General features: G+C 46.3%; 1 protein-coding gene across 2 annotated transcripts in view; it reads right to left on the reverse strand.

The window, feature by feature from the left end:
• The window catches only part of CPN1 (carboxypeptidase N subunit 1), a 28616-nt gene extending 7578 nt beyond the window's left edge, over positions 1-21038 (reverse strand). The window contains exons 1-6 of one of the 2 annotated variants that reach the window (XM_084846676.1): positions 20579-21038; positions 18067-18263; positions 15772-15927; positions 5411-5593; positions 3172-3283; positions 426-565 (exon numbers count right to left, since the gene is read on the reverse strand). In XM_084846676.1, coding sequence (XP_084702802.1) covers positions 426-565; positions 3172-3283; positions 5411-5593; positions 15772-15927; positions 18067-18263; positions 20579-20801 — 1011 coding nt within the window. In that variant the 5' untranslated portion in view covers positions 20802-21038. Of the gene's footprint in view, positions 1-425; positions 566-3171; positions 3284-5410; positions 5594-15771; positions 15928-18066; positions 18264-20200; positions 20272-20578 lie in introns of those variants that run through there. The other variant, XM_084846677.1, reaches the window with a different exon arrangement.
• Positions 21039-25095: the final 4057 nt, after the last annotated feature.

The following is a 25095-nucleotide window of genomic DNA, read 5'->3' on the forward strand; positions in this document are numbered from 1 at the left end:
TAGGAAGGCTGGATTGATACTCCAAGCCTGAGTTCCTGTACCCCTGGACTGGGGCCTTGGCAGGCATTTGGGGAGGGGAAGGCAGCAACCCACACTGGTTAGTAATCCAGAAAGCAGTGGCTGAGCTTTCCTAGCTCTATGGAACGGGGCACTCCCCCTGCACAAGTGATGAGCCATAGCTCAGTGGCAGAGCACATATTTTGCATGTCAAAGGTCCCAGGTTCAATCCCCAGCATCTCCAGATAGGATTAGGAAAGACCCCTGTCAGAAACCCTGAAGAGCCGTACCCAGTCAGTGGACCAATGATCTGGCTCAGCATAAGGCAGCTTTCTAGAAGCATGCAACAGAGATAAGGCCCAAATTGAGACACTTGCCAAAGGCCACTAGGGAGATGGGACAGGGTGACATCCTGGAAGCTCCATTACCTCCTCTATGTAAGCAATAAGTGCCTCACGGTTTGCCAGCCACTCAAACTCCAGTTCCTCCTGTGGTGGGAATTTGTTGCAGCTCAGTTCAAGGGTAATATCAAAGCAGTTGGTGTACAGGTAATTGAAGTCCTGCATCCCTGCAAGGTAGAGGGTTGAAGCTATTTATTTGTTTATCACATCATTCCTATCCCACCACCCAAACGGGGTCCTGTACAAGTCAACAAAAGCAATAAAACAATCAAGATAAACAATAAAACAGCTGGCAAAACTAAGCAGCGCCAGCACCAATGGAAACCTGAAAAATAGCAGAGCAACACAAAGACATGAGTCAGGGCCAGAAAAAGTGCATTCAGACAAAACAGTTTTCACTCGCCATCTGAATGCACTCCAAGCCCAGCCTCCTGGGTCAGTGGATTCTGTCATCTGGGTGCTGCTCACAAGAAGGCCTGATTGTGTATCTCTTTCAACTGCACGTCACCAGGTGGAGGGGCAAAAGGGCCTCTCCTGAGGACCCTGATACCTGGGTAGGGTGTCGTGAAAGGAGGCAATCTTTCAGAAATCTGGGTCTTAGGGTTTTAAAGGCAAGGCTGAGACCTTGGATTGGGCCCAGAAACAAATTGAGAGCCAGTTCAGCTAATAAAGTACTAGTCAGTGGAGGCTGATGGCTCCGACGTCAGTGGGGCAATGAATCCACTCCGGGTTCAGTCAGAACTCTAAAGGAGCTATCCAAGGTGCTTCACAAGGAGCTATCCAAGGTGCAAAGTACCTTGAATACCTCCTCCAGAGTTCTGACTTGTTCAGACGGAAACCCAGAGTGCGTTTACCGCCCCACTGACATTAGAGCCAGCAGCCTCCACAGGTAATAGTGTAACATGTTCATATGACCAGGCTCGCATCAGCAGCCTTGGTGTCACATTTCACACCAATTGCAGCTTCTGGACTTTTTTCAAGGGCAGCCCCACATAGGGCTTCCAGGGTCTACTTTAAAACACAAACAAACCAGGACCTCATGTGCAAAATAGTGGCTTACAGCAGACACAACCCTAAGAGAATCATGGAACAGGGTTCCCATGGCTTAGCCTCAGACCAAGAACTTGTTTTCAGCCTCAGAACTGAGCTCACAGTCCTTTCATACCAAAATTCACTCCTCTTTTTTCCTCTAAGCCTTTTCCATTTCAGCAGCCTAATTTAGAGTTGGGGTCAGGGAGCCTTTTTGCTATTGATGTTCCCAATCTGCAATTGGGAAACCTTGCAGATCTACTGCAAACCACCCAGAGATCTACCAGTAGATCCTGATCTACCTTCTGCCCACCCCTGATGTAGAATTGTTCTTCATGAGGCTGTTAATCTTCTGTATCTACTTTTGGTTTCATCGCAGAATTGAGATCCGAGCACTACTCAAAGAGGGTTTGTTTTTCTGCTACATAATCCCTAGGTGGCACCATGGTATTGCAGAACAGTACAAATACACAAGTGAAAAAAGCATTTTCTTTCACTTTCACAAATAATACCACATTTTCCTTGTTCTAAAAAACCTCTCCAAAAGAGCTTTTTAAAAACAGAAGCAAAACTGGAGGGTCACAACATCGTCTAAAGAACCTGTGAACAACTGTGTGTAGGGAATGACGAGTTTACAATAAATGCTTCATGTAGAAAAGCTCATCAAGCACAGGTGAAACAGACAAACTATGGGCTTGTTCAGGTGCCTGCGTCCTTTGCTCTTCCTTTCCTCTTCCAATGTACAGAATTTCCGGGTGGAACCACATGCATGTAATTTCCTCTCTCCAAAATAACCCCATTTGAGTCTCTTTCCCCTCACTAGGGATGCTGGAGAAATCTGCTGCAGAGTCATGGCGCAGTCTTCTGGGTTTAAAAAAGGCGGCCATTAGCCTATCATGGGGAAATTATATCTGTAATGTGTGTATTTTATGGCATTTGTGGCCGTAAAGCACTTACTTCTACATAGGTTGTGGCCACAAGCACTTTACAGCTGCAATTTACATAGAAGTAAGTGATTTGTGGCTGCAATTTACATAGAGGCAAGTGATTTATGGCTGCAAATGCTGTAAAATACGCAAGCTACAGCTGTCATTTTCCCACATAGGCTAATGGCATCCGCCAGTAGCGTATCATCTCTTTTTAAACCCAGAAGACCACCCTGCAAAATCCAGTGGACGCACCAAGGCTCCAGGGAAATCTGGTAAGTTCAAAGCGCCCCAGTTTTCCCCATGGCGGACCCCCTCCCTGGACTGAATGTCTGGGGGTTTGCCCATCCCTACCCCTCAGCCTCATCCCATTCACCTAATCTGTCCACGGCCCACCTCTCCTACATGGGCCAAGGGTGGCTCTGTGTCCTCGCTGCAAGGGGACTGTCCCCTTTTTGAAGGCAGCCTCTATTTGACGTGTTGTCCTGTCCAATACAGTTTAAAGATAAGTCACCATAAGAACTGTCACCCATCAACAGTTAGCACCTGGGCAGCAGGCTGAACAGGCAGGCACACGGGTCGCCTGATCTTCCACACTATGGTGAGATATGCTGTATTTCTATTTGAATTATAATAATTATTTCTGAATTTAAATTGATATATATATATTAGCACATGCAAATTTTATGCAAACCAGTGTCCTCTTTTTTGGTGATGTCTTTCCTCCTTTTGGCAATCCAGAAGTGGCCACCCGACATGGGCCATGTGAAATCCTTGCCCCCAAAATGTGCTTCCTGCTCTGGCTCCCTTGGTCTTACCTTTGGCGAGCGAATACCAGGACGCCCCATTGGTGATGCCATCAGGGAAGAAATCCCCGCAGTTCATGCCCCGGTGCATCCATCCATGAGCATATGAGTAGCCCTTGGCCAGCTGCAGAGAGAATACCAAGCAGGTCATACCTTCCTAGCTGCTCATTTTCACCCACATTGCAGGGTGCAAGCAGGGTCCCGATCTAAAGTCATTTAGTTGTGAACAGGGGGCGGCAGGGGGGAAATAGCTATCATCCTTTGCAATACTGAAACCCTGTACCCCTGCCCCCCATTAAGAAAACCAACTCCACATTCAATGGGGTACGTGCCAGTACTGCTGAGAGCAAAAAAAGAAAATCCTGGACACAATAAAATGCCACAACTGTTACAAGGTAAGAATGTCCTTGCTGCATCAGATCAATGTTAATCCAGTCCAGCACTTGGTTTCCGTACAATGTTTGTTTTCCAGTGCTGCCGTTGCGCTTACACAACTAACGCAGCACTAGCATAAGTGCAGTGCCAATAGCATTTGCTGGCACAGCAGGATTGCCCACAAAACCTGTCACACCAGCATACGCTACTGGCGTCAGCTAGAGGGAGCGTATGGCACTGCTATGTCAGTGGCGCAAGCAGAGTGGCAGCGCTAGGTTCTGTCTTTGAGTTGGTTTTGCTGGTTTGTTTTTAACACAGGAGGATTTCAAACATGTCATTTTCCTGCCTGCATTCCGAAATGGTACAGCTCCATAAGCGCTGTAACACATGATTTTTTCTGAATGTGTAGATTGGCTTCCCCCACCCATGCACTGTTTTTCCTCTTGGAATCTTTCTAGTCTTCTTCTCCTGGTGCAGCTCTGAGATTGAAAGTAACTCCCACTGGGAGAAAAATGGCTGGGAGAAGGAATTTCAGAGGGGGGGGGGCACAGCTAGGGGAAAGATCCAGCATCCCTGTCCCCACCTACCGATGCCGCACTTTAAATGCCACCCCACCTCTCTCCTGTATAGCAACACACAGGATGGCTGCTGCAGAGTTTAGTTTGGCCCTCAGGGCCAGGCTGACAGCAACCAAACAAACTGGACAAACTCCCTTACTAGAAAACATACATGGCAGTTCTTATTGTTCACAATGGCCCCACACCAACTCCTGCAAAGTAATAGGCACTCAGACATGAAGCTCAATCACAAAGCAATCCACTGTTGGTGATCTCTGCAACATGAGACAAAATTCACTCCATGACATTCACAGCAACATTCACAGTAGCTTCAATTTGCAATTTGAACATTTTCCCCCATCTGCTCATGGTCCCTTCATTCAAACATTCATGTCAAGTATGGGGCAGTATCCAATGTTAGTCCTTGTTAGAGTTGACCTATTGAAATTAATGGGACTTAAGATCTACTCTAAGTAAGACTAACATTGGCTACCACCTATGGTGTCCTCTTTTCATCTCTGTTTTCAGTGAATGTTGCTCTAATCTCCTTAAGAAGGAACAGTGGATATAAATTATTTTAAATAAATATAATAATAAACCTGCCTCCTGGGCTCTCTCCTGTTTATTTATTGTTATTCGTTTTTTAAAATTATTTTAAGATCACCCTTCATCCGAAGGTATCAAGACAGTGTACGAAGCATGAATAAAATTAATCATGCTAAAAACATAATACACAATAAAACATCATCAGAAAAAAATATGTGAGCAGCTAAAAAGAGCAGAACAGATTAAAAGTATAAGCCAGCATGAAATTGCATGACCACATAACAAAGTGTCTTCATCTAGACTCCATGAAAGCTTATGCTAGAATAAATTTGTTAGTCTTTAAATTGCCACAAGACTCTGTTGTTTTTGCTGCAATAGGCTAACATGGCTGCCCTCTGGAAATTGACCAAATAAGTCAGTCTTGTCCTGGTACTGAAATGCTAGCAACATCTGTCAAACTCCTGAGGGGAGGATATTCCCAAACCAGGGCACCACCGCAGAGAAGGCTCTCTCCCTTGTCACAACATAACAAACTTGCTCTGGCAAGGGTATATGGAAAAGAGCACCCTTTGACAATCTTAAGACATGGGCTTAAGACTCAAGCTCAGCTTAGATGGAGGAGAGGACCAATGATGAAGAGATCCTTCCACTTCTAGATTTTCTCACATGAGTTCCCTTATTCTGTACGCTCATCGGTTGGGCTACATCCAAGTCTAATCCAGCCGGGTGCGTCCATGCTGTACATCTCACCCCTTAGCTTTGCCACCTCTCACCTTCTTGAAGAGGGTGTCATCAGGGGTGGGGCTGCTGGTTCCACGCCAGATGGCCCGGCTTCTCTGATCATGGGATTTATCATAGGGGTAATTGGCAACGACGGCTCCACCATGGAGATTGGCTGACAGGACAAAATTGTAGCTCTTCATCCACTGAATCACAGCCAAAGTCTCTGGCTCCACCTGGGACAGGAAAGAAGCAGAACAGGACAGGCCAGAAGCACATCCTGATTTCCAGTGTTCCCAATTTGCCACAGACACAACAGTGCAGCTGTCCTGGAACTTTAACACTTCAGAATGCAGAGGCAGAAATGTCAACCTCCCACCTCAAAAGTTTCCTGGCCTTGGAAAGCTATCATGAATGTTGGTGGGTACCTGTTTATGGGACTAAACAGTCCCATAACAGTCCCATTTGTTGGACACCTTCCAACCTTCAGGTTGGAAGGTGTCCTGTTTCCCGCCTCCCAGCTGAGCAGAGCAGAGCAGAGCAGAGCAGAGCAAGCTGCTCCAGCTGGTCCAGGGACTACAGAAGCAGGCAAGCTCCCAGAGAGCGAGCGAACAGAGCGAGCGAACAGGGGGAGCAAACAGGAGTTGGCCAGGGGAGTTGCAGTGGTTGAAGAGACAAAGGAGACAAAGGAGACAGAGGCTAAGAGGTAAGTGGGTTGCAGGAAGCCCAGGGCGCTGCCCTTTATCCTTCTGACTGGCTGTGAGCTCACCAGGTGCTCCTGAGAGCTCCAACTGAATTGGGGGTGTGTGGCCTGAGTACTCCCAGCAGCTGTGTGGGCAGGAAGCTTCTGTCTGTTTCCTGCCTCCCAGCTGAGCAGAGCAGAGCAGAGCAGAGCAGAGCAAAGCAGAGCAGAGGAAGCTGCTCCAGCTAGTCCAGGGACTACAGAAGCAAGCAAGCTCCCAGAGAGCGAGCGAACAGAGCGAGCGAACAGGGGGAGCAAACAGGAGTTGGCCAGGGGAGTTCGGCAGGGGAGGTCAAGGGGGAGGCCCCTAACATTTTTTTTTATTTTTTTTTTACTAACTTTTTTTCATTTATTTGTCTTGTAACACACACTTCCACACCAGTGGGACTCTGCTTTTAACCTCTACTGAGTAGAGGAGCAGGCACAGGCTAGTCTAGAACAATCACAAAGCTAGACACAAAAAGGGAAAAGAGGCTATGGAAGGACAAGACTCTCCAGTGGTGGTGACCTGCAAGGTGTGTGCAATGTTTGTTTTCTTGCCTGAGAACAACATGGCCTACACCTGCAACAAGTGCAAGTTGATCACGCTGCTGGAGGAAAAAGTAAGTGGACTGGAGCGGCGACTGTCAACCCTCCGGGGAATAAGAGAACACGAAGAGTTCTTGGACAGAATGGGGGAACTACAGCAGCAAAGGGCAGACCAGAAGCTTGAAGAGCAACAGCAAGATGAGGCAGTGGGAAATGCTGAGGTGAAGAAAAATGGAGTAGAGGATACTCCTTGGAAAACGGTGACAGTTAGGAGAAGAAGAACTAGACGCCACTCTGCACCAGTGGAAGCAGTGGAGCTGTGGAACCAATTCCAGGTACTTGCAGATGAGACTGGAGGACAGCCTGCAGAGGAAGAATCACAGGGGAACCTGCATGAGAGTGAGCAAGAGGCTAAAGGTCAGTCAAACAGAGGCGATGAAACCCAGGCCTACAAGAAGAAGAAGAGAAGAGTGGTAGTAGTGGGAGACTCCTTGCTGCGTGGGATCGAGACCCAAGTATGTCGCGAAGACCCGTGGACTCGCCAGGTATGTTGTCTCCCGGGAGGACAGATTAGAGACGTGACTGAAAGGTTGCCTGCACTCATAAAGCCCACTGACAGGTATCCCTTTCTTCTCATCCATGTGGGAACAAATGATACCGCCAAGCGGAGCTACGAAGAGATCACGTCAGACTTTGAAGCTTTGGGAAGGAAACTCAAGAACTTTGGGGCCCAGATAGTTTTCTCATCCATCCTTCCAGTAGTTAGAAGAGGGATAGAAAAGGAACGAAAAATACTCCGGGTGAATGACTGGCTACGAAGGTGGTGCCGACGAGAGAGATTTGGATTCTGGGACCACGGGCTATACTTCCTGGAAGATGGGCTGTTGGCTAGGGATGGGTTGCACCTCACAAAGGCTGGGAAGAATGTGTTTGGCCACAGCATGAAGAACTTCATCAGGAGGGCTTTAAACTGAATCCTACGGGGAAGGGAGATGTAATGTTGGGGGTAACAATGGACGTAGGCGCATGCACTGCAATGGAGAGAACAGCGCTGATAGCGCCCAATAATAGTCTTCAGACACATGTAGGAAGAAAGCCAGACTATGAAGCACATGGTCTTCGATGTCTATATACTAATGCCCAGAGTATGGGAAACAAACAGAACGAACTTGAACTCTTAATACAGGAGGGAAATTATGACTTGATAGGTATAACTGAGACTTGGTGGGATGACTCTCATGACTGGAATACAGCAGTTGAAGGATATAACTTGTTCAAAAAGAACAGGAGGAACAGAAAGGGAGGCGGGGTTGCACTGTATGTGAAAAATACATATCTCTGCACAGAAATACAGGAGGAGGAGCTTGGTAGCCCCATCGAAAGCATCTGGGTTGAAATAAATGGAGCAAAGAATAAAAGGAACCTGGTGGTCGGAGTCTACTACCGGCCACCCAATCAAGGAGAAGCCAAGGATGAAACTTTTGAAAAGCAAATAGCCAATGTTTTAAGGAAGCATGATGTAGTAGTAATGGGGGACTTCAATTTCCCCGATATTTGTTGGGAGACAAATTCTGCAAAACATGGCCCCGCCAGGAAATTCCTGACTTGTGTGGCGGATAACTTCCTCCTACAGAAAGTAGAGGAAGGAACTAGAGGATCGGCTATCCTTGACTTGATCCTAACCAACAGAGATGACTTAGTGGATAAAGTAGCAGTTACAGGAACTCTGGGGGAAAGCAACCATGTTGTACTTGAGTTCTTGGTTCTAAGGAAAGCAAAAGCCGAGTGTACTCAAACGCGTACCCTGGATTTTAGGAAAGCTGATTTTAATAAACTCAGAACAATGATCAGTAAGGTCCCATGGCAAGCAATGCTAGCGAGAAAAGGAGTCCAAGATGGGTGGGAACTTTTAAAAAAGGAAATTCTCAAGGCACAATCACAAACAATTCCAACAAGAAGAAAAGGTGGAAGACAACAGAAGAAGCCAATGTGGCTTCACAAAAAGCTTAGGGATGACCTGAAAACAAAAAAGGACACATATAGGAAGTGGAAAGAAGGCCAAGTAACAAAGGAAGAGTACAGGCAGGTAGCACAGAATTGCAGGGATGGCGTCAGGAAGGCTAAAGCGGAGAACGAGGTGAGGTTAGCGAGGGATGCTAAAAACAACAAAAAGGCTTTCTTCAGCTACGTGCATAGTAAAAGGAAGAGGAAAGAAATGGTTGTTCAGCTATTAAATAAGGATGGCAAAATGATAACAGAGGACAAAGAAAAGGCAGAGGTGCTCAATTCCTACTTTGGCTCAGTCTTCTCCCAAAAGAGGGTCTATGACCCCCCTGGCAAAGGCGAAGTACAGGCTGAAGGGGCAGGATTGCAGCTTGAGATCGACAGGCATATGGTCAAGGAACACCTCATTACTTTGAATGAGTTCAAATCTCCAGGGCCAGATGAACTGCATCCTAGAGTCATAAAGGAACTGGCAGAAGAGCTCTCAGAACCGCTGTCTATTCTCTTTGAGAAATCATGGAGGACCGGGGAAGTGCCAGATGACTGGAGGAGGGCTAACGTTGTCCCTATCTTCAAAAAGGGTAAAAAGGAGGAACCTGGGAACTAAAGACCAGTCAGTCTGACATCAATCCCTGGGAAAATTCTGGAGCAGATCATAAAGCAATCCATCTGGAAGCACCTTGACAACAATGCAGTGATTACTCGAAGCCAACATGGATTTGTCAAAAACAAGTCCTGCCAGACAAATCTGATCTCATTTTTTGATCAAGTCACCTCCCTTGTAGACCGTGGGAATGCTGTAGACATCATATACCTCGACTTCAGCAAAGCTTTCGACAAAGTGCCCCATGATATCCTGATGAGCAAACTAGCTCGAAGTGGGCTAGATGAAACAACGATCCAGTGGATCCACAGTTGGCTACAGAATCGGACTCAAAGAGTGCTTATCAATGGGACCTTCTCAAGCTGGGGAGAGGTAACGAGTGGGGTACCGCAGGGCTCAGTCCTGGGCCCAGTGCTCTTCAATATTTTTATTAATGACTTGGAGGAGGAGGTGCAGGGAATGCTGATCAAATTTGCAGATGACACAAAATTGGGAGGGATAGCTAATACTTTGGAAGACAGAAACAAAATTCAAAGTGATCTGGATAGACTGGAGTGCTGGGCAGAAAACAACAGAATGGCATTTAATAGGGACAAATGCCAAGTTCTGCACCTAGGAAAAAGAAACCAAATGCACAGTTACAAGATGGGGGATACGTGGCTCAACCACACTACGAGCGAGAAGGATCTTGGAATTGTCGTCGATCACAAGCTGAATATGAGCCAACAATGTGATGTGGCTGCAAAAAAGGCAAATGCTATTTTGGGCTGCATTCATAGAAGCATCGCTTCCAAATCCCGGGAAGTACTAGTTCCCCTCTACTCAGCACTGGTTAGGCCTCATCTGGAGTACTGTGTCCAGTTCTGGGCACCACACTTTAAGAAGGATGCAGACAAGCTGGAGAGGGTTCAAAGGAGGGCAACAAGATGATCAGGGGACTGGAAACAAAGCCCTATGAAGAGAGACTGAAAGAACTGGGCATGTTTAGCCTTGAGAAGAGAAGACTGAGGGGAGATATGATAGCGCTCTTCAAGTACTTGAAAGGTTGTCACAGAGAAGAAGGCCAGGATCTCTTCTTGATCATCCCAGAGTGCAGGACACGGAATAATGGGCTCAAGTTACAGGAACCCAGATTCCGACTGAACATCAGGAAAAACTTCCTGAGTGTCAGAGCAATACGGCAATGGAACCAATTACCTGGGGAGGTGGTGGGCTCTCCCACACTGGAGGCCTTCAAGACGAGGCTGGACAGCCATTTGTCAGGGATGCTCTGACTTGGATTCCTGCATTGAGCAGGGGGTTGGACTCGATGGCCTTGTAGGCCCCTTCCAACCCTACTATTCTATGATTCTATGATTCTATGACTACGTTACACCCATCCTGCCGTGCTTGCACTGGTTTCCAAAATGTTTCTGGGGCACAATTCCTTTAAAGCTCAGAATGGCTTGGGTCCAGGATACCTGAGAGACCGCCTCCTCTCATACTAGCCTGCCTGCTCATTAAGATCAAGAGGAGAAGCCCTTCTCTGCATCTCACCTATGGTAGAAGAATGGTTGGTGGAGACTAGAAATAATGCTTACTTGGGGGCCACACCACAGTGGAATTGTAGAACAGCCCATGGGGTTCAGATGGCCTCCTGTCTGACTACCTTCCACTGGTTTATGAATACTTTTTTAAAACATTGGCAGGCTTTGAATCTGCTGGGCTTCACTGGAAGATGGTGTTTTCTCTGTGCCTTCCTTTATTATGTTCCTGTTCTTCTTGCTATATTTTAATATTGTGGTGTCAGTTACTGTAAGCTCCCCTGAGTAATACATAAGTATATAGAACAATGCGCTCTATGTGGGGCAACATGCTCTGTGTGGGGCTGCTCTTAAGGCTGCGCCGGAAGCTGGAGCTAGTGCAGAACGCAGAAACTCAGCTCTTGTCGGGAGCTGCCCCTTGCCACCATGTAACTCCTTTGCTGAGGGAACTGCACTGGCTGTCTATTTGCTACTGGGACAGGTTAAAGGTATTAGTACTAGTGTACAACCCCTTCATGGATCACTGCCTTGTTGTGGCGAAGGGGCTTGCGTAACTCAGTGAAGCCATAAGCTATGCCGTGCAGGGCCACCCAAGATGGAAAGGTCATGGTGGAGAGTTCTGACAAAATGTGGTCCACTGGAGAAGGAAATGGCAACCCACTCCAGTATTCTTGCCAAGAAAACCCCATGGAACGTATCACAAGGCTAAAAGAGATGACGCTGGAAGATGAGCCCCTCAGGTTGGAAGGTGTCCAATTTTCTCACTGGGGAAGAGCAGAGAGAATTTCCAAGTAGCGCCAGAAAGAGTGAAGCGGCTGGGACAAAGCCGAAAGGACACTCAGCTGTGGATGTGTCTGGTGGTGAAAAGAAAATCCGATGCTGTAAAGAACAATATTGTTTAGGAACCTGGAATGTCAGATCAATGAATCAAGGTAAGCTGGAGGTGGTCAAACAGGAGATGGCAAGATTGAACATCAACATCTTGGGAATCAGTAAACTAAAATGGACAAGCAGGGGTTAATTTAATTCAGGTGACCATCATATCTACTACTGTGGGCAAGAATCCCTTAGAAGAAATGGAGTAGCACTCATAGTCAATAAAAGGGTGGGAAAAGCAGTACTGGGGTACAATCTCAAAAACGATAGAATGATCTCAGTACAAATCCAAGGCAAACCATTCAACATCACAGTAATTCAAGTCTATGCCCCAACCACTGAGGCCGAAGAAGCTGAGGTTGATCGGTTCTGTGAAGACCTACAACACCTTCTAGAACTAACACCAAAAAAAGATGTCCTCTTCATCATAGGGGATTGGAATGCCAAAGTAGGAAGTCAAGAAATAACTGGGATAACAGGCAAGCATGGCCATGGTGTACAAAATGAAGCAGGACAAAGGCTAATAGAGTTTTGCCAAGAGAACACGCTGATCATAGCAAACACTCTTTTCCAACAGCACAAGAGGCGACTCTACACATGGACATCACCAGATGGTCAATATCGGAATCAGATTGATTATGTACTTTGCAGCCAAAGATGGAGAAGCTCTATACAGTCAGTAAAAACAAGACCTGGAGCTGACTGTGGCTCAGATCATGAGCTTCTTGTTGCAAAATTTCGGCTTAAATTGAAGAATGTGGGGATAACCACTAAACCATTCAGGTATGACCTAAATCATATCCCTGATGAATATACAGTGGAGCTGAGAAATAGATTTCAGGGATTAGACCTGATAGACAGAGTGCCTGAGGAACTATGGACGGAGGTCCGTAACATTGTTCAGGAGGCAGCAACGAAATCCATCCCAAAGAAAAAGAAATGCAAGAAAGCAAAGTGGCTGTCTGAGGAGGCTTTACAAGTAGCTGAGGAAAGAAGGGAAGCGAAAAGCAAGGGAGAAAGGGGAAGATATATCCAACTGAATGCAGAGTTCCAGAGAATAGCAAGGAGAGACAAGAAGGCCTTCTTAAATGAACAATGCAAAGAAATCGAGGAAAACAATAGAATGGGAAAGACTGGAGATCTTTTCAAGAAAATCAGAGATATTAAGTGAACATTTTGTGCAAAGACAGGCATGATAAAGGACAAAGAAGGCAGGGACCTAACGGAAGCAGATGAGATTAAGAAGAGGTGGCAAGAATACACAGAAGAACTATACAGGAAAGATCTTAATGTCCCTGATAGCCATGATAGTGCAGTCACTGAACTTGAGCCGGACATCCTAGAGGGTGAAGTCAAGTGGGCCTTAGGAAGCATTACTAAAAACAAAGCTAGTGGACATGACAGTATTTCAGCTGAGCTATTTAAAATCCTAAAAGTTGATGCTGTTAAAGTGCTGCACTCAATATGCCAACAAATTTGGAACACTCAACAATGGCCACAAGACTGGAAAAGGTCAGTTTACATTCCAATTCCAAAGAAAGGCAATGCCAAAGAGTGTTCAAACTACCGTACAATTGTGCTCATTTCACATGCCAGTGAGATGATGCTCAAAATCCTACAAGCTAGGCTTCAGCAGTATGTGAACCGAGAATTACTGGAAGTTCAAGCTGGGTTTCGAAGAGGCAGAGGAACTAGAGATCAAATCGCCAACATTCGCTGCATCATGGAGAAAGCAAGAGAATTCCAGAAAAAACTCTATTTCTGCTTCATTGACTACGCTAAAGCCTTTGATTGTGTGGATCACAACATACTGTGGCAAATTCTTAAAGAGATGGGAGTACCAGACCACCTTACCTGTCTCCTGAGAAACCTGTACAAGGGTCAAGAAGCAACAGTAAGAACCAGACATGGAACAACCGATTGGTTCAAAATTGGGAAAGGAGTACGACAAAGCTGTATATTGTTGCCCTGCTTATTTAACTTATATGCAGATTACATCATGAGAAACGCTGGGTTGGATGAATCACAGGTCAGAATTAAAACTGCTGGGAGAATTATCAACAACCTCAGATACGCAGATGATACCACCCTAATGGCAGAAAGCGAAGAGGATCTAAAGAGCCTCTTGTTGAGGGTGAAAGTGGAGAGTGCAAAAGCTGGTTCGAAACTCAACATTATAAAAACTAAGATCATGGCATCTGGCCCCATCACTTCCTGGCATATAGAAGGGGAAGAAATGGAAGCAGTGACAGATTTTATTTTCTTGGGCTCCAAGATCACCACAGATGGTGACTGTATCCATGAAATTAAAAGATGCTTGCTCCTTGGGAGGAAAGCTATGGCAAACCTAGACAGCATAGTAAGAAGCAGAGACATCACCTTGCTGACAAAGGTTCGTATAATCAAAGTTATGGTTTTCCCAGCAGTAACGTATGGCTGTGAGAGCTGGACTATAAGGAAGGCTGAGCGCCGAACAATTGATGCATTCAAACTGTGGTGCTGGAGAAGACTCCTACGAGTCCCCTGGACTGCAAGGAAGTCAAATCAGTCAATCCTAAAGGAAATCAACCCTGACTGCTCATTGGAAGAACAGATACTGAAGCTGAAGCTGAAATATTTTGGCCACCAAATGTGAAGAGAAAACTCCCTGGAAAGACCCTGATGCTGGGAAAGATTGAAGGCAAAAGGAGAAGGGGACGGTAGAGGATGAGATGGCTAGATAGCATCACCGATGCAATGAATATCGACTTGAGCACACTCCGGGAGAGAGCGCAGGACAGGAAGGCCTGGTGTGCTATGGTCCATGGGGTCACGAAGAGTCGGACACGACTTAACGACTTAACAACAACAGCTAGTGTACAAAGCCATGAACAACTTGGGACCAGGATACCTGAGAGAGCGCCTTCTCCCTTACCAACCTGCCCAGTCACAGAGGTCATCAGAGGGCATGCTCCTGGTGGTTCCACATGGGCCTATGGCCCGATTGGAGTCCACCATGAAGACAGCCTTTAATGTAGTGGCCCCTTTCCTGTGGAATTCCCTGCCTTTCGAAGTCAGGCAGGTGCCAACACTGTGTTGCTTTTTGTGCCTCCTTTGTTATTTCAAGAGGCTTTCCCTGAGTGACCAGCCACAGTTTATTATGTTCAGAATCTGTTTTTTTAATGTTTTAGTTGTTTTCATTATGGGGTTTTATTATTTTATCTTGTCGTTCACTGCTCTGAAATCTTTGATGTGGAGTGGTATATAAATATTGTAAATAAATCAATAAATATTAGAAGAGGGGGGTATAAATCACCAAATAAATAAATAAACAAATAAGCAGGGAGAAGGGTTCTAGCATAGCCTTTTCCTCCATATGTTCAGGGCCAGATCCAGATTTGAGGGGCCTCTGGGCAAAGTTCCCTCAGTGGTCTCCCCCCAGAAGTCTGTTCTCTGCTTTACTAGGTGGTGGTTGGCCACAGGTTTATCTATGGTATTGAATTCTGGGGGAATTAAAATGGCAGGAGCAACGACAGCTGTGCAGGCCTGGCGCTCCTAATTTCTCCTATGTGGCATACACCATGTCTAGTGTCAACAGTGGTGGGCCCTGCTGGGGCCCCAACATTTGCCCAAGAACGTCATGTGCTGGTTCCAGGCCAGGTTGGGGGAGGGGTTGTTTTTGTTTACATAAGAAGATGTTCAAATATGTGATTATCCTGCCTGCATTCTGAAGTGGTACAGCCCTGAGAGTACTGAGCCACATGCTTTTTCTGAATATGTAGATTATTGGCTCTCAGTGAACAACCCAGAGCAGAGCAAGTGTGAAGAAGAAATGGAGAAAATGTTTGCTCCTGCATCACTTCAAGAAGCCAGCCACATGGATGGCACATTGCTCTCTACAAGCCACCTGGACAGGATAGGTGGGTGTGGTGAAACACAAGCTGAAGCACCTCTGCGTTCTGCAGCCATGGATTGGATACAGTGAAACAGCACATCCACTCCCCTAAACTGGGACTAAAGCAGGAGCTGAGGAGAGGGAAGAAAATGGTCTTGAAGAGGAAAGCCTGAGGTACCACAGCCCAGGAGGGTTGAGCCAGTGGGTGCCCTAAAGAAGGTGCTGCTTTGTGAAGCCCATTCAGCCAGACAAGGCCTTGTTACCTGACTTCTCCAGTTGTCTGGCAAGGGGATGTGGTGGTTGGATCCACCTCGTTTCTCATTGTAATACATCATGGTATTGAGGTCAGGAAAGTTACGATTAAGGTCAACTCCATTGGCATTGTTTCTCCCAAGGAGGTACCGTAAGGCACCTTGGCTCTAGAGAGAGAATGAACAAATTCACTTGTGAGCGCTATGATTGACTGAGTGCACACCAAAACCTAACTCATCGCTTGAGACAGGGGAGATGATTTTTTCAGAAAACACAAGAATAGAGAGAGCTCTTCAGAAATTTCTAGATGTTGAGCTGTGAAGTACAGCTAGCAGGTATTTACTGAGCAGGGTGATCTGCCAGTGTTTAGCATTGTCAGTAGTCAATCCTCACTTAATTTAATGAATAGGAGAATATTTATAATGAATATTTACTTTTAATAAATATGCCGCTTCCACTCAAAGCAGCTGACAACGCACAAAAAAAAAACAACCATTCAAATCCCCATATTTTTGTGGTGAGAAAGTCTTGCAGCCAGCTTGCATTACATTATTTGTTTCTTCTCTAGACAGCTGAATGGGGGACACGCCATAAAGGAAATGCTACGACAAAAGCTGCATGACCAGTCTGGGTCTCTAGTGCAATTAAGCAGGAAGGTGGATTGGATATTGGCTTTACTAAGCAGTGTCCCAGATCCTGCTCAGTATGGTCTCTACTTTGGCATTAAAGGACCAGGAACTATTGAAAGTACCAGTGATGAAACCCAATGGCTTCAAGTCCCAGAGTTTTGAGAACCGACATGGGTTTCATCATAAGTTCAAAATTCTACTGGAATGGACATTAGTCAACATAATAGCCAGACCCATAGCTCTGGACCTTGTTCTTGGAGCTCTGGAGTCGGTGTCAGCCTCTGGGCACAAATTCAGGATTGTTAAATGGGCCATTCTTTCTAAGCAACTGTTGAATGCCGAGCCAAACAAAGAAGTCAGTCTCTAAGTAAATAGACTTTATTATGCAAATCAATCAGTTCTAACAGCAGCTCCGGTTCTAGGCTGTCATCCTGTGGCAACCTAGCGCTAACATCCCTGATAAAGCTGACACAGTACTAAATGGACTACCTGAAGATCTCTTTGATAGATGTACTAATGTTAGGAGAGAAATTGCTGCAAATCTGGCACCAGTCTGCCGTACAGAATTTGAGAGGCTTTTCTAGTCCCCCCTCAGAGAGGGTTTACCCCTAGAGACTTCTTGTGATGGGTCAACCTTGTACAATGCCATACTTCCCGAACCTGCTCCTCCCTCTTGACCCGCCATCTGATCCTCCCCACCATGAGTTGCTGTGTTCCCAGTTATGGGAGAGGTAATGGTCAGTCTCAGATCAGCTTCCACCTGGACAGATTCTTCTCTGTGTCCCTGAAGCTCTGCCCTCTCCCTCACCACTTCACATTCTTCCTCATCTCACTCTGAGTCTGTTCCCACTCAATAGGCCTCTGCAGAGATGCTGGGCCCAATCCTGACAGCAGCTTAACCTGTTTTTGGTTGCCAGTACTTGAAGTGCATTGATCATCCCTAGAAGCCATACCCAAATCAGAGCTCTTAAGGAAAAGGCCCAGTGCTTGAAGTTTGGCTGTCATTGTGCCGTGAGGGTTGGACAAGTATGGCTAGCCATTTTCAGAGGGTGAGGGAGAAGGAGGCATGCTAAGGCATCACGGGTGGGCTGATAAGAGTAGGTACGATAAGAATCTTTCCAAGAGACTCAACCAGGTGAGGATGTACATGTGACATACTGATACATTGATAGGATAGAGAGGACTAAAGAAAAAGAGAGGTGAGGGACAAAGATGGACCCACATGTCATTGGGGTGATGTGTACCTACTTGTGATCTTCCAGAGGCACCTATCTTGCCACTGTTAGAGACAGAATGGCTGTACAGGTGCATCTTCTTCTGACCTAGCAAGACATTTCTTGTTTACAATAGTTGTCTTGCTAACTCAGTCAGAGGTCTACCCATCCCACCATTCTGTCTCTAACGGTGACAAGACAGGTGCCTCTGGAAGATCACAAGCAATACAAGTGATGGTTAGATCCATTATTTGCACCCAGAATCTGGTACTAAGAGGTTTACTGCCTCCTAACATGGAGTTTCATTCAGCTATCATGGCTAATAAAGTCTGATGTAGCCCTTTTCTCTATGACTCAATCTAACGTATATTTCCTCCTTCAGTACTCCTCCCTTCGCCTCCCTAGCACAAACATCTTCCATCACCATGGTTACTAAGATAAGAAAGGGAAGCTTGCCTGGTACCTGGGCAGCTGCCACCTCATATCCGTCAGGGTTCATTGAGGGCAAGAGGTGAATGCGCGTCTCATGGATGAGCTGTGTGATGCGCTGGTTGCCATGCCGATACTCCTCACACAGGAACTCCGCGAGCTGGAGCAACAGTTCCCGGCCCAGCACCTCATTCCCATGCATGTTTGCCACATACTTGAACTCCGGCTCCACTGAGAAAGTGAGAGATTTGCTGACACTTGAACAGAGCAACTAGAACACCACAGTGGGGTGGCGCTCCAAAAACATAGAAATCAGGAGGGAGCGGGGACGACATACATTTCCCACTGACATTCTGTGATTATTCAACTGTAGCTGCGCCTTTCTGAGCTGCTGTGAAGACTCGCACGGTGGGGCCATGCCCCCCTTCTGGACTACACATCCCTCCATCTAATGCAGGGGTAGGCAACCCAGCACCCTCCAGATGTTTTGGACTACAGCTCCCATCAGCCCCAGCTAGCATAGCCAATAGTCAGTGGATTATGGGAATTGCAGTCCAGTAGACACCAGCTTGTCTACTGCTTATCGAATGCATCACAGAGCCTGGGGCAAATGCTGAAATTTTGCTGAACCCCACAGAGAATTGTGGAGGCAGGGTGGGGCAATGCTTGGGAATCTGCTCCAACGGAGTTGCAAGAAACAGTGGCCTATATGGGAGTGGTTTGAATGGGGGTGGGGGGTGATCTTTTCTGTGATACAAGTTTGATGAGAGGATCAATTCAGATCAACAAGGTCAAGGTCTCTATTCCCTTATTTTGTACAGCCAGAGGGCCCCTTCCTTCAGCTCCTCTCACTGATATGTCACATTCCTAACTTCAAAAGCCTCAAGGGGTTTTAAACTAAACTGCAAAATCAAATCAATCCTTCATCTTGGCCTGGCCTCAAATTCTTTTCTCTAAAACCGCTTCCCCCATAACGTGGCCCCTTCAGCTCTACAAGCACCCTCCAGGGTGCAGGAATATGAAAACTCCTTTGGACTCCAAAAGGTCTCTTTCCACTCAGACCCACAGAGATGGCACAGTGAAGAAGACTGCTAAATTACACATGGGAGAAGTGGAAGAGGAGCGTGCTTACAACAATCATACTAGTCCCAAAGCAAATGGAGCACAGTCACAGGTGCCCCTCATCCATCCAGACACCCCTCGCTCAAACGTGCATCTGAGTCAGCCTCTTCCTTTCCTCCCCTTTCTTCCTCAATTCTCTGTCGCTCTCCTTGTGTCCCTAACATCTGTCCATCCAGGTGGCCATGTAGTACAATGGCTAGAGTGCTGAGCTTTGAGGTAGGAAGCACAGGTTGAGATCCAAGTTCAAGATGAAGCTTACCACCTCTTAGCATAATCTACCTTGCAGGATGGTTGTGCAGGTAAAAAGCTGCTCCAAGTACTTTGGAGGAATGAATTATTTAGTTATTTAAAATGTGTATGTACTGCCCTTTATCATATCAGATTTAGGGCAGGGTAAAAGTATACAAGAATTATACAAGAAACACAAAAGACAGAGGTATAGGCAGCAAATAAAACATTCAGGCAGCCTAATAGCTCCTTGATCAACTAAAACCAGTTAAAATGCCAGAGTAAATAAAAATGGTTTTGCCTGGCACCTAAACGGTACCTAAACAGTGTTGCATCTCTTTGGGGAGGCAATTCCATAACCAGGATGCCATTACTGAAAACACTCTCTCCTGTGTAGGTCTCACATCACATGGAAGAACTACATAGAGAGGAGCCTCAGCAGATGATGTCTGATCTTCGAATTCTTGCCTCTGAAGTACAATTCTGGTGCCAATTATCGCTTCCCTTTTTGTCATCAGCATCAGTCTGATACAGTGCCCTGCCCCCTGCCTTCTTATTCCAGAGATATGCTTTACCAAAGCTACAGCTTGCCCTAGCAGCACGAAAAGCTGCAGAGCTCCCAGTGAGAGGGAAGACTTCTCAAGGTTTCCCTCAGGAACAAAGGTTAACCATAAACCTCTCTCCAGTTATCTTGATTGGGCTGCTATTCTTTCTAGAATCAATGTAATGCAGCAGGGAGAGACCTGGACTTGAACCCCAGGGACCTGGGTTTACATTTTTACCTCAGCCACAGAACTTAGATAGTTCCTCAGTCACACCTCAGCCTCAGTTCCTCCTCAAGTGTAAAATGGAGCAATGTTGTACCCAGTGTCATGAGGACAAGCACAGTAAAGCTTAGAAAGCACTTTGCAAGTTAAAAAAGAAATACCTGCCAAGTTACCATGGCGAGTCACTGTCAACTGACCTGTTGGTTACATCCTGCACAGTCCCTCCTCCCCTCAATCTGACAAAAGTTTCTGCTTTCCCTGCAAAGAGTGCCATGGGGTTGGATGGACTTTGCTGAGCACAGGGCTCCCTGGTTTTGAAGCCAGGGCAGTACTGACCCCCAGCGCTCCTGAAGTTGGCATGGGTTGGCAGTGCAAACAAGAAGCAACTGCTCAGCTGTAGGAAAGGGTTACACTCCTAGGTACACTTACAGGGTTCATGGATGCCAGGGTAGTCGCTGAACTCCAGCACATAGAGGGGACGGCCCTGGATGCTGCGTCCGATGCTATACAGCCTGGTAATATAGGGGCATGAGCCCTTCACGTCGAACAGGGCTTGCACCAGCTCCTCATAGCGGTGATGGAGGAAGTTCACCGAGGCAGCCACCCTCGCCAAGAGCAGGGCTCTCCCAAGGAGCCAGAGCCACCAAGACATCCTCGTGGGTGGGCGAGCAGCTCTGCACTGAGAAGAGGAGAATGCTGCCCAGGCTACCTTCCCACCAGGAACTAAAGTGCAAACTCAAACCAGCTCTCTCCAGTTTCACAGCCAAGTGCCAGCCCACTCCACCTGTAGTGGTGGTGGTGGGAGGGGTATCTCAGTGAATGCCCCTCACTGCTCAGGAAGAATGTGTAACTCTCAGAGCTTTTGCCTTGCGTGCTCGCTCGCTCTCTCTCCCCACACATACACACACTACATAGAGTTGCTGAAGCCAGAACCACTCAAAGCATCTGCACATTTGGAAAGTTGTGCTGATTCCTGTTCATTTATTAACTGAAAGGTACACAGGGGGCTGAAGCTGCTTGACGCTCACTGCAGGCCAGGAACCCGATCAAAATCTCATCAACAAGGAGGGGCATTGAGGAGCAGTGGTATCTTCTGTTGAGAGCTCCATTTGTGCCAAGACTCAACCGGACCTGGCCGAGGAATCTGTTTTCAGCGCCCATTTTGAGTCCTGGAATACATGAGTACTTTGAGCATGTACAAAGTGTCTCTACCTCGCTTGTGAGGAACTGCCACATGTCCCACACACACTCAGGAGTAAGTTGCAAGGCTTCCAGAACACATGGCATGACTTCACAGCAAGCATGGGCCATGGCAACTTTCTTTTTAGAAATGAAGTTCTAGCAACGGAACTGAAAATTGTTCAGAGTGCTATACTCCAGTGGGCTAATGATGTCCCCAAAAAGAAACAATAATTTAAAATAAATAGGAGTAGGTTACGGAATAAATGTGGCCTGGGGCAGAGGGCAGAGTCCCCTGCCCCATGGAGTACAGGCAGGATTCTCCCAGTGTAATGGAGGGGAATGTTCATTAGACTGGCCCAGCTACTGGGACTGCGCTCAGCTGCTCCAGCTCATTTCTCAGGGTGCATGAGAGGTAACATGACTCACCTGGCATTGTCGCATGTCAACTGCAGTCTGGAGGACAAGTCCAGGCTTTTCAGCTTCCTGCGTTCTAAGCAAGGTGCAGTGTGCACTCTTTCTTTCACATATTTGAAATTTGATCACCTGCAGAGGATCAATCCCATAAATTTTAAACAAAATATACACTGCAGGGAGACCCAACAGTAGCAGGATGAGGGCTAGCCAGGAACTGAAAACCAAGAACTCATTTAATCTCCCAATGGGATATTCAGTTGGATTCATCCTTTGAGATGGGGGATGAGACCCATCACAATGTATGCCAGATATGTATTTCTGCTTAGGATGTTGCTGTTAAAGGGGCACGGTAGTTACGGTGAGTTGCAAAAAAAGAGAAAAGATTCCACCATTATAAGCATCAAAACTCTCGTGCTTACAGAAATGACACCTGGGGTGCTTCCAGATGAGGTTTTTGTCATGCCACCCCCCTGCCTCATTCACAGACTTATAGAGGGGGTCTAGAAAATGCCACTCCTTCATGGATCACTGCCTTGTTGTGGCGAAGGGGCTTGCGTAACTTAGTGACGCCATAAGCTATGCCGTGCAGGGCCACCCAAGACGGAAAGGTCATGGCGGAGAGTTCTGACAAAATGTGGTCCACTGGAGAAGGAAATGGCAACCCACTCCAGTATTCCTGCCAAGAAAACCCCATGGAACGTATCACAAGGCTAAAAGAGATGACGCTGGAAGATGAGCCCCTCAGGTTGGAAGGTGTCCAATATCCTACTAGGGAACAGCAGAGGGAATTTCCAAGTAGTGCCAGAAAGAGTGAAGCGGCTGGGACAAAGCCGAAAGGACACTCAGCTGTGGATGTGTCTGGTGGTGAAAAGAAAATCCGATGCTGTAAAGAACAATATTGTTTAGGAACCTGGAATGTCAGATCAATGAATCAAGGTAAGCTGGAGGTGGTCAAACAGGAGATGGCAAGATTGAACATCAACATCTTGGGAATCAGTAAACTAAAATGGACAAGCAGGGGTTAATTTAATTCAGGTGACCATCATATCTACTACTGTGGGCAAGAATCCCTTAGAAGAAATGGAGTAGCACTCATAGTCAATAAAAGGGTGGGAAAAGCAGTACTGGGGTACAATCTCAAAAACGATAGAATGATCTCAGTACAAATCCAAGGCAAACCATTCAACATCACAGTAATTCAAGTCTATGCCCCAACCACTGAGGCCGAAGAAGCTGAGGTTGATCGGTTCTGTGAAGACCTACAACACCTTCTAGAACTAACACCAAAAAAAATGTCCTCTTCATCATAGGGGATTGGAATGCTAAAGTAGGAAGTCAAGAAATCACCGGAATAACAGGCAAGCATGGCCTTGGTGTACAAAATGAAGCAGGACAAAGGCTAATAGAGTTTTGCCAAGAAAACACACTGATCATAGCAAACACGCTTTTCCAACAGCACAAGAGGCGACTCTACACATGGACATCACCAGATGGTCAATATCGAAATCAGATTGATTATGTACTTTGCAGCCAAAGATGGAGAAGCTCTATACAGTCAGTAAAAACAAGACCTGGAGCTGACTGTGGCTCAGATCATGAGCTTCTTATCGCAACATTTTGGCTTAAATTGAAGAATGTAGGGAAAACAACTAAACCATTCAGGTATGACCTAAATCATATCCCTAATGAATATACAGTGGAGGTGAGGAATAGATTTCAGGGATTAGACCTGATAGACAGAGTGCCTGAGGAACTATGGACGGAGGTCCGTAACATGGTTCAGGAGGCAGCATCGAAATCCATCCCAAAGAAAAAGAAATGCAAGAAAGCAAAGTGGCTGTCTGAGGAGGCTTTACAAGTAGCTGAGGAAAAAGGGAAGTGAAAAGCAAGGGAGAAAGGGGAAGATATATCCAACTGAATGCAGAGTTCCAGAGAATAGCAAGGAGAGACAAGAAGGCCTTCTTAAATGAACAATGCAAAGAAATCAAGGAAAACAATAGAATGGGAAAGACTAGAGATCTTTTCAAGAAAATTGGAGATATCAAGGGAACGTTTTGTGCACAGACAGGCATGATAAAGGACAAAGAAGGCAGGGACCTAACAGAAGCAGACGAGTGCTGAATATGCCAACAAATTTGGAACACTCAACAGTGGCCACAAGACTGGAAAAGGTCAGTTTACATTCCAATCCCAAGAAGGGCAACGCCAAAGAGTGTTCAAACTACTGCACAATTGCGCTCATTTCACATGCCAGCAAGGTGATGCTCAAAATCCTACAAGCTAGGCTTCAGCAGTATGTGAACCGAGAACTACCAGAAGTTCAAGCTGGGTTTCGAAGAGGCAGAGGAACTAGAGATCAAATCGCCAACATTCGCTGCATCATGGAGAAAGCAAGAGAATTCCAGAAAAAGTCTATTTCTGCTTCATTGACTGTAGCAGCCCGATATGGCTGCTACATTCCCCCCTTATCAGAAATGCTATAATTGTAATGAAATTATGCATTTAAGGGGGGAATGTAGCAGCTACAGACTACGCTAAAGCCTTTGATTGTGTGGATCATAACAAACTCTGGCAAATTCTTAAAGAGATGGGAGTACTAGACCACCTTACCTGTCTCCTGAGAAACCTGTACGAGGGTCAAGAAGCAACAGTAAGAACCGGACATGGAACAACTGATTGGTTCAAAATTGGGAAAGGTGTATGACAAAGCTGTATATTGTCGCCCTGCTTATTTAACTTATATGCAGAGTACATCATGAGAAACGCCAGGTTGGATGAATCCCAGGTCGGAATTAAGATTGCCGGGAGAATTATCAACAACCTCAGATATGCAGACAATGCCACCCTAATGGCAGAAAGCGAAGAGGATCTAAAGAGCCTCTTGTTGAGGGTGAAAGTGGAGAGTGCAAAAGCTGGTTTGAAACTCAACATTAACAAAACTAAGATCATGGCATCTGGCCCTATCACTTCCTGGCATATAGAAGGGGAAGAAATGGAAGCAGTGACAGATTTTACTTTCTTGGGCTCCAAGATCAAATCTTACGAGTCCCCTGGACTGCAAGGAAGTCAAATCAGTCAATCCTAAAGGAAATCAACCCTGACTGCTCATTGGAAGAACAGATACTGAAGCTGAAGCTCAAATATTTTGGCCACCTAATGCGAAGAGAAAGCTCCCTGAAAAAGACCCTGATGCTGGGAAAGATTGAAGGCAAAAGGAGAAGGGGACAGCAGAGGATGAGATGGCTAGATAGCATCACCGATGCAATGAATATGAACTTGAGCACATTCCGGGAGACGGCGGAGGACAGGAAGGCCTGGCGTGCTATGGTCCATGGGGTCACGAAGAGTCA

The sequence above is a fragment of the Heloderma suspectum genome, chromosome 3 (assembly GCF_057233095.1).
Source record: "Heloderma suspectum isolate Gila_16-S chromosome 3, 16-S_ref, whole genome shotgun sequence".
NCBI classification, from domain to species: domain Eukaryota; kingdom Metazoa; phylum Chordata; class Lepidosauria; order Squamata; family Helodermatidae; genus Heloderma; species Heloderma suspectum.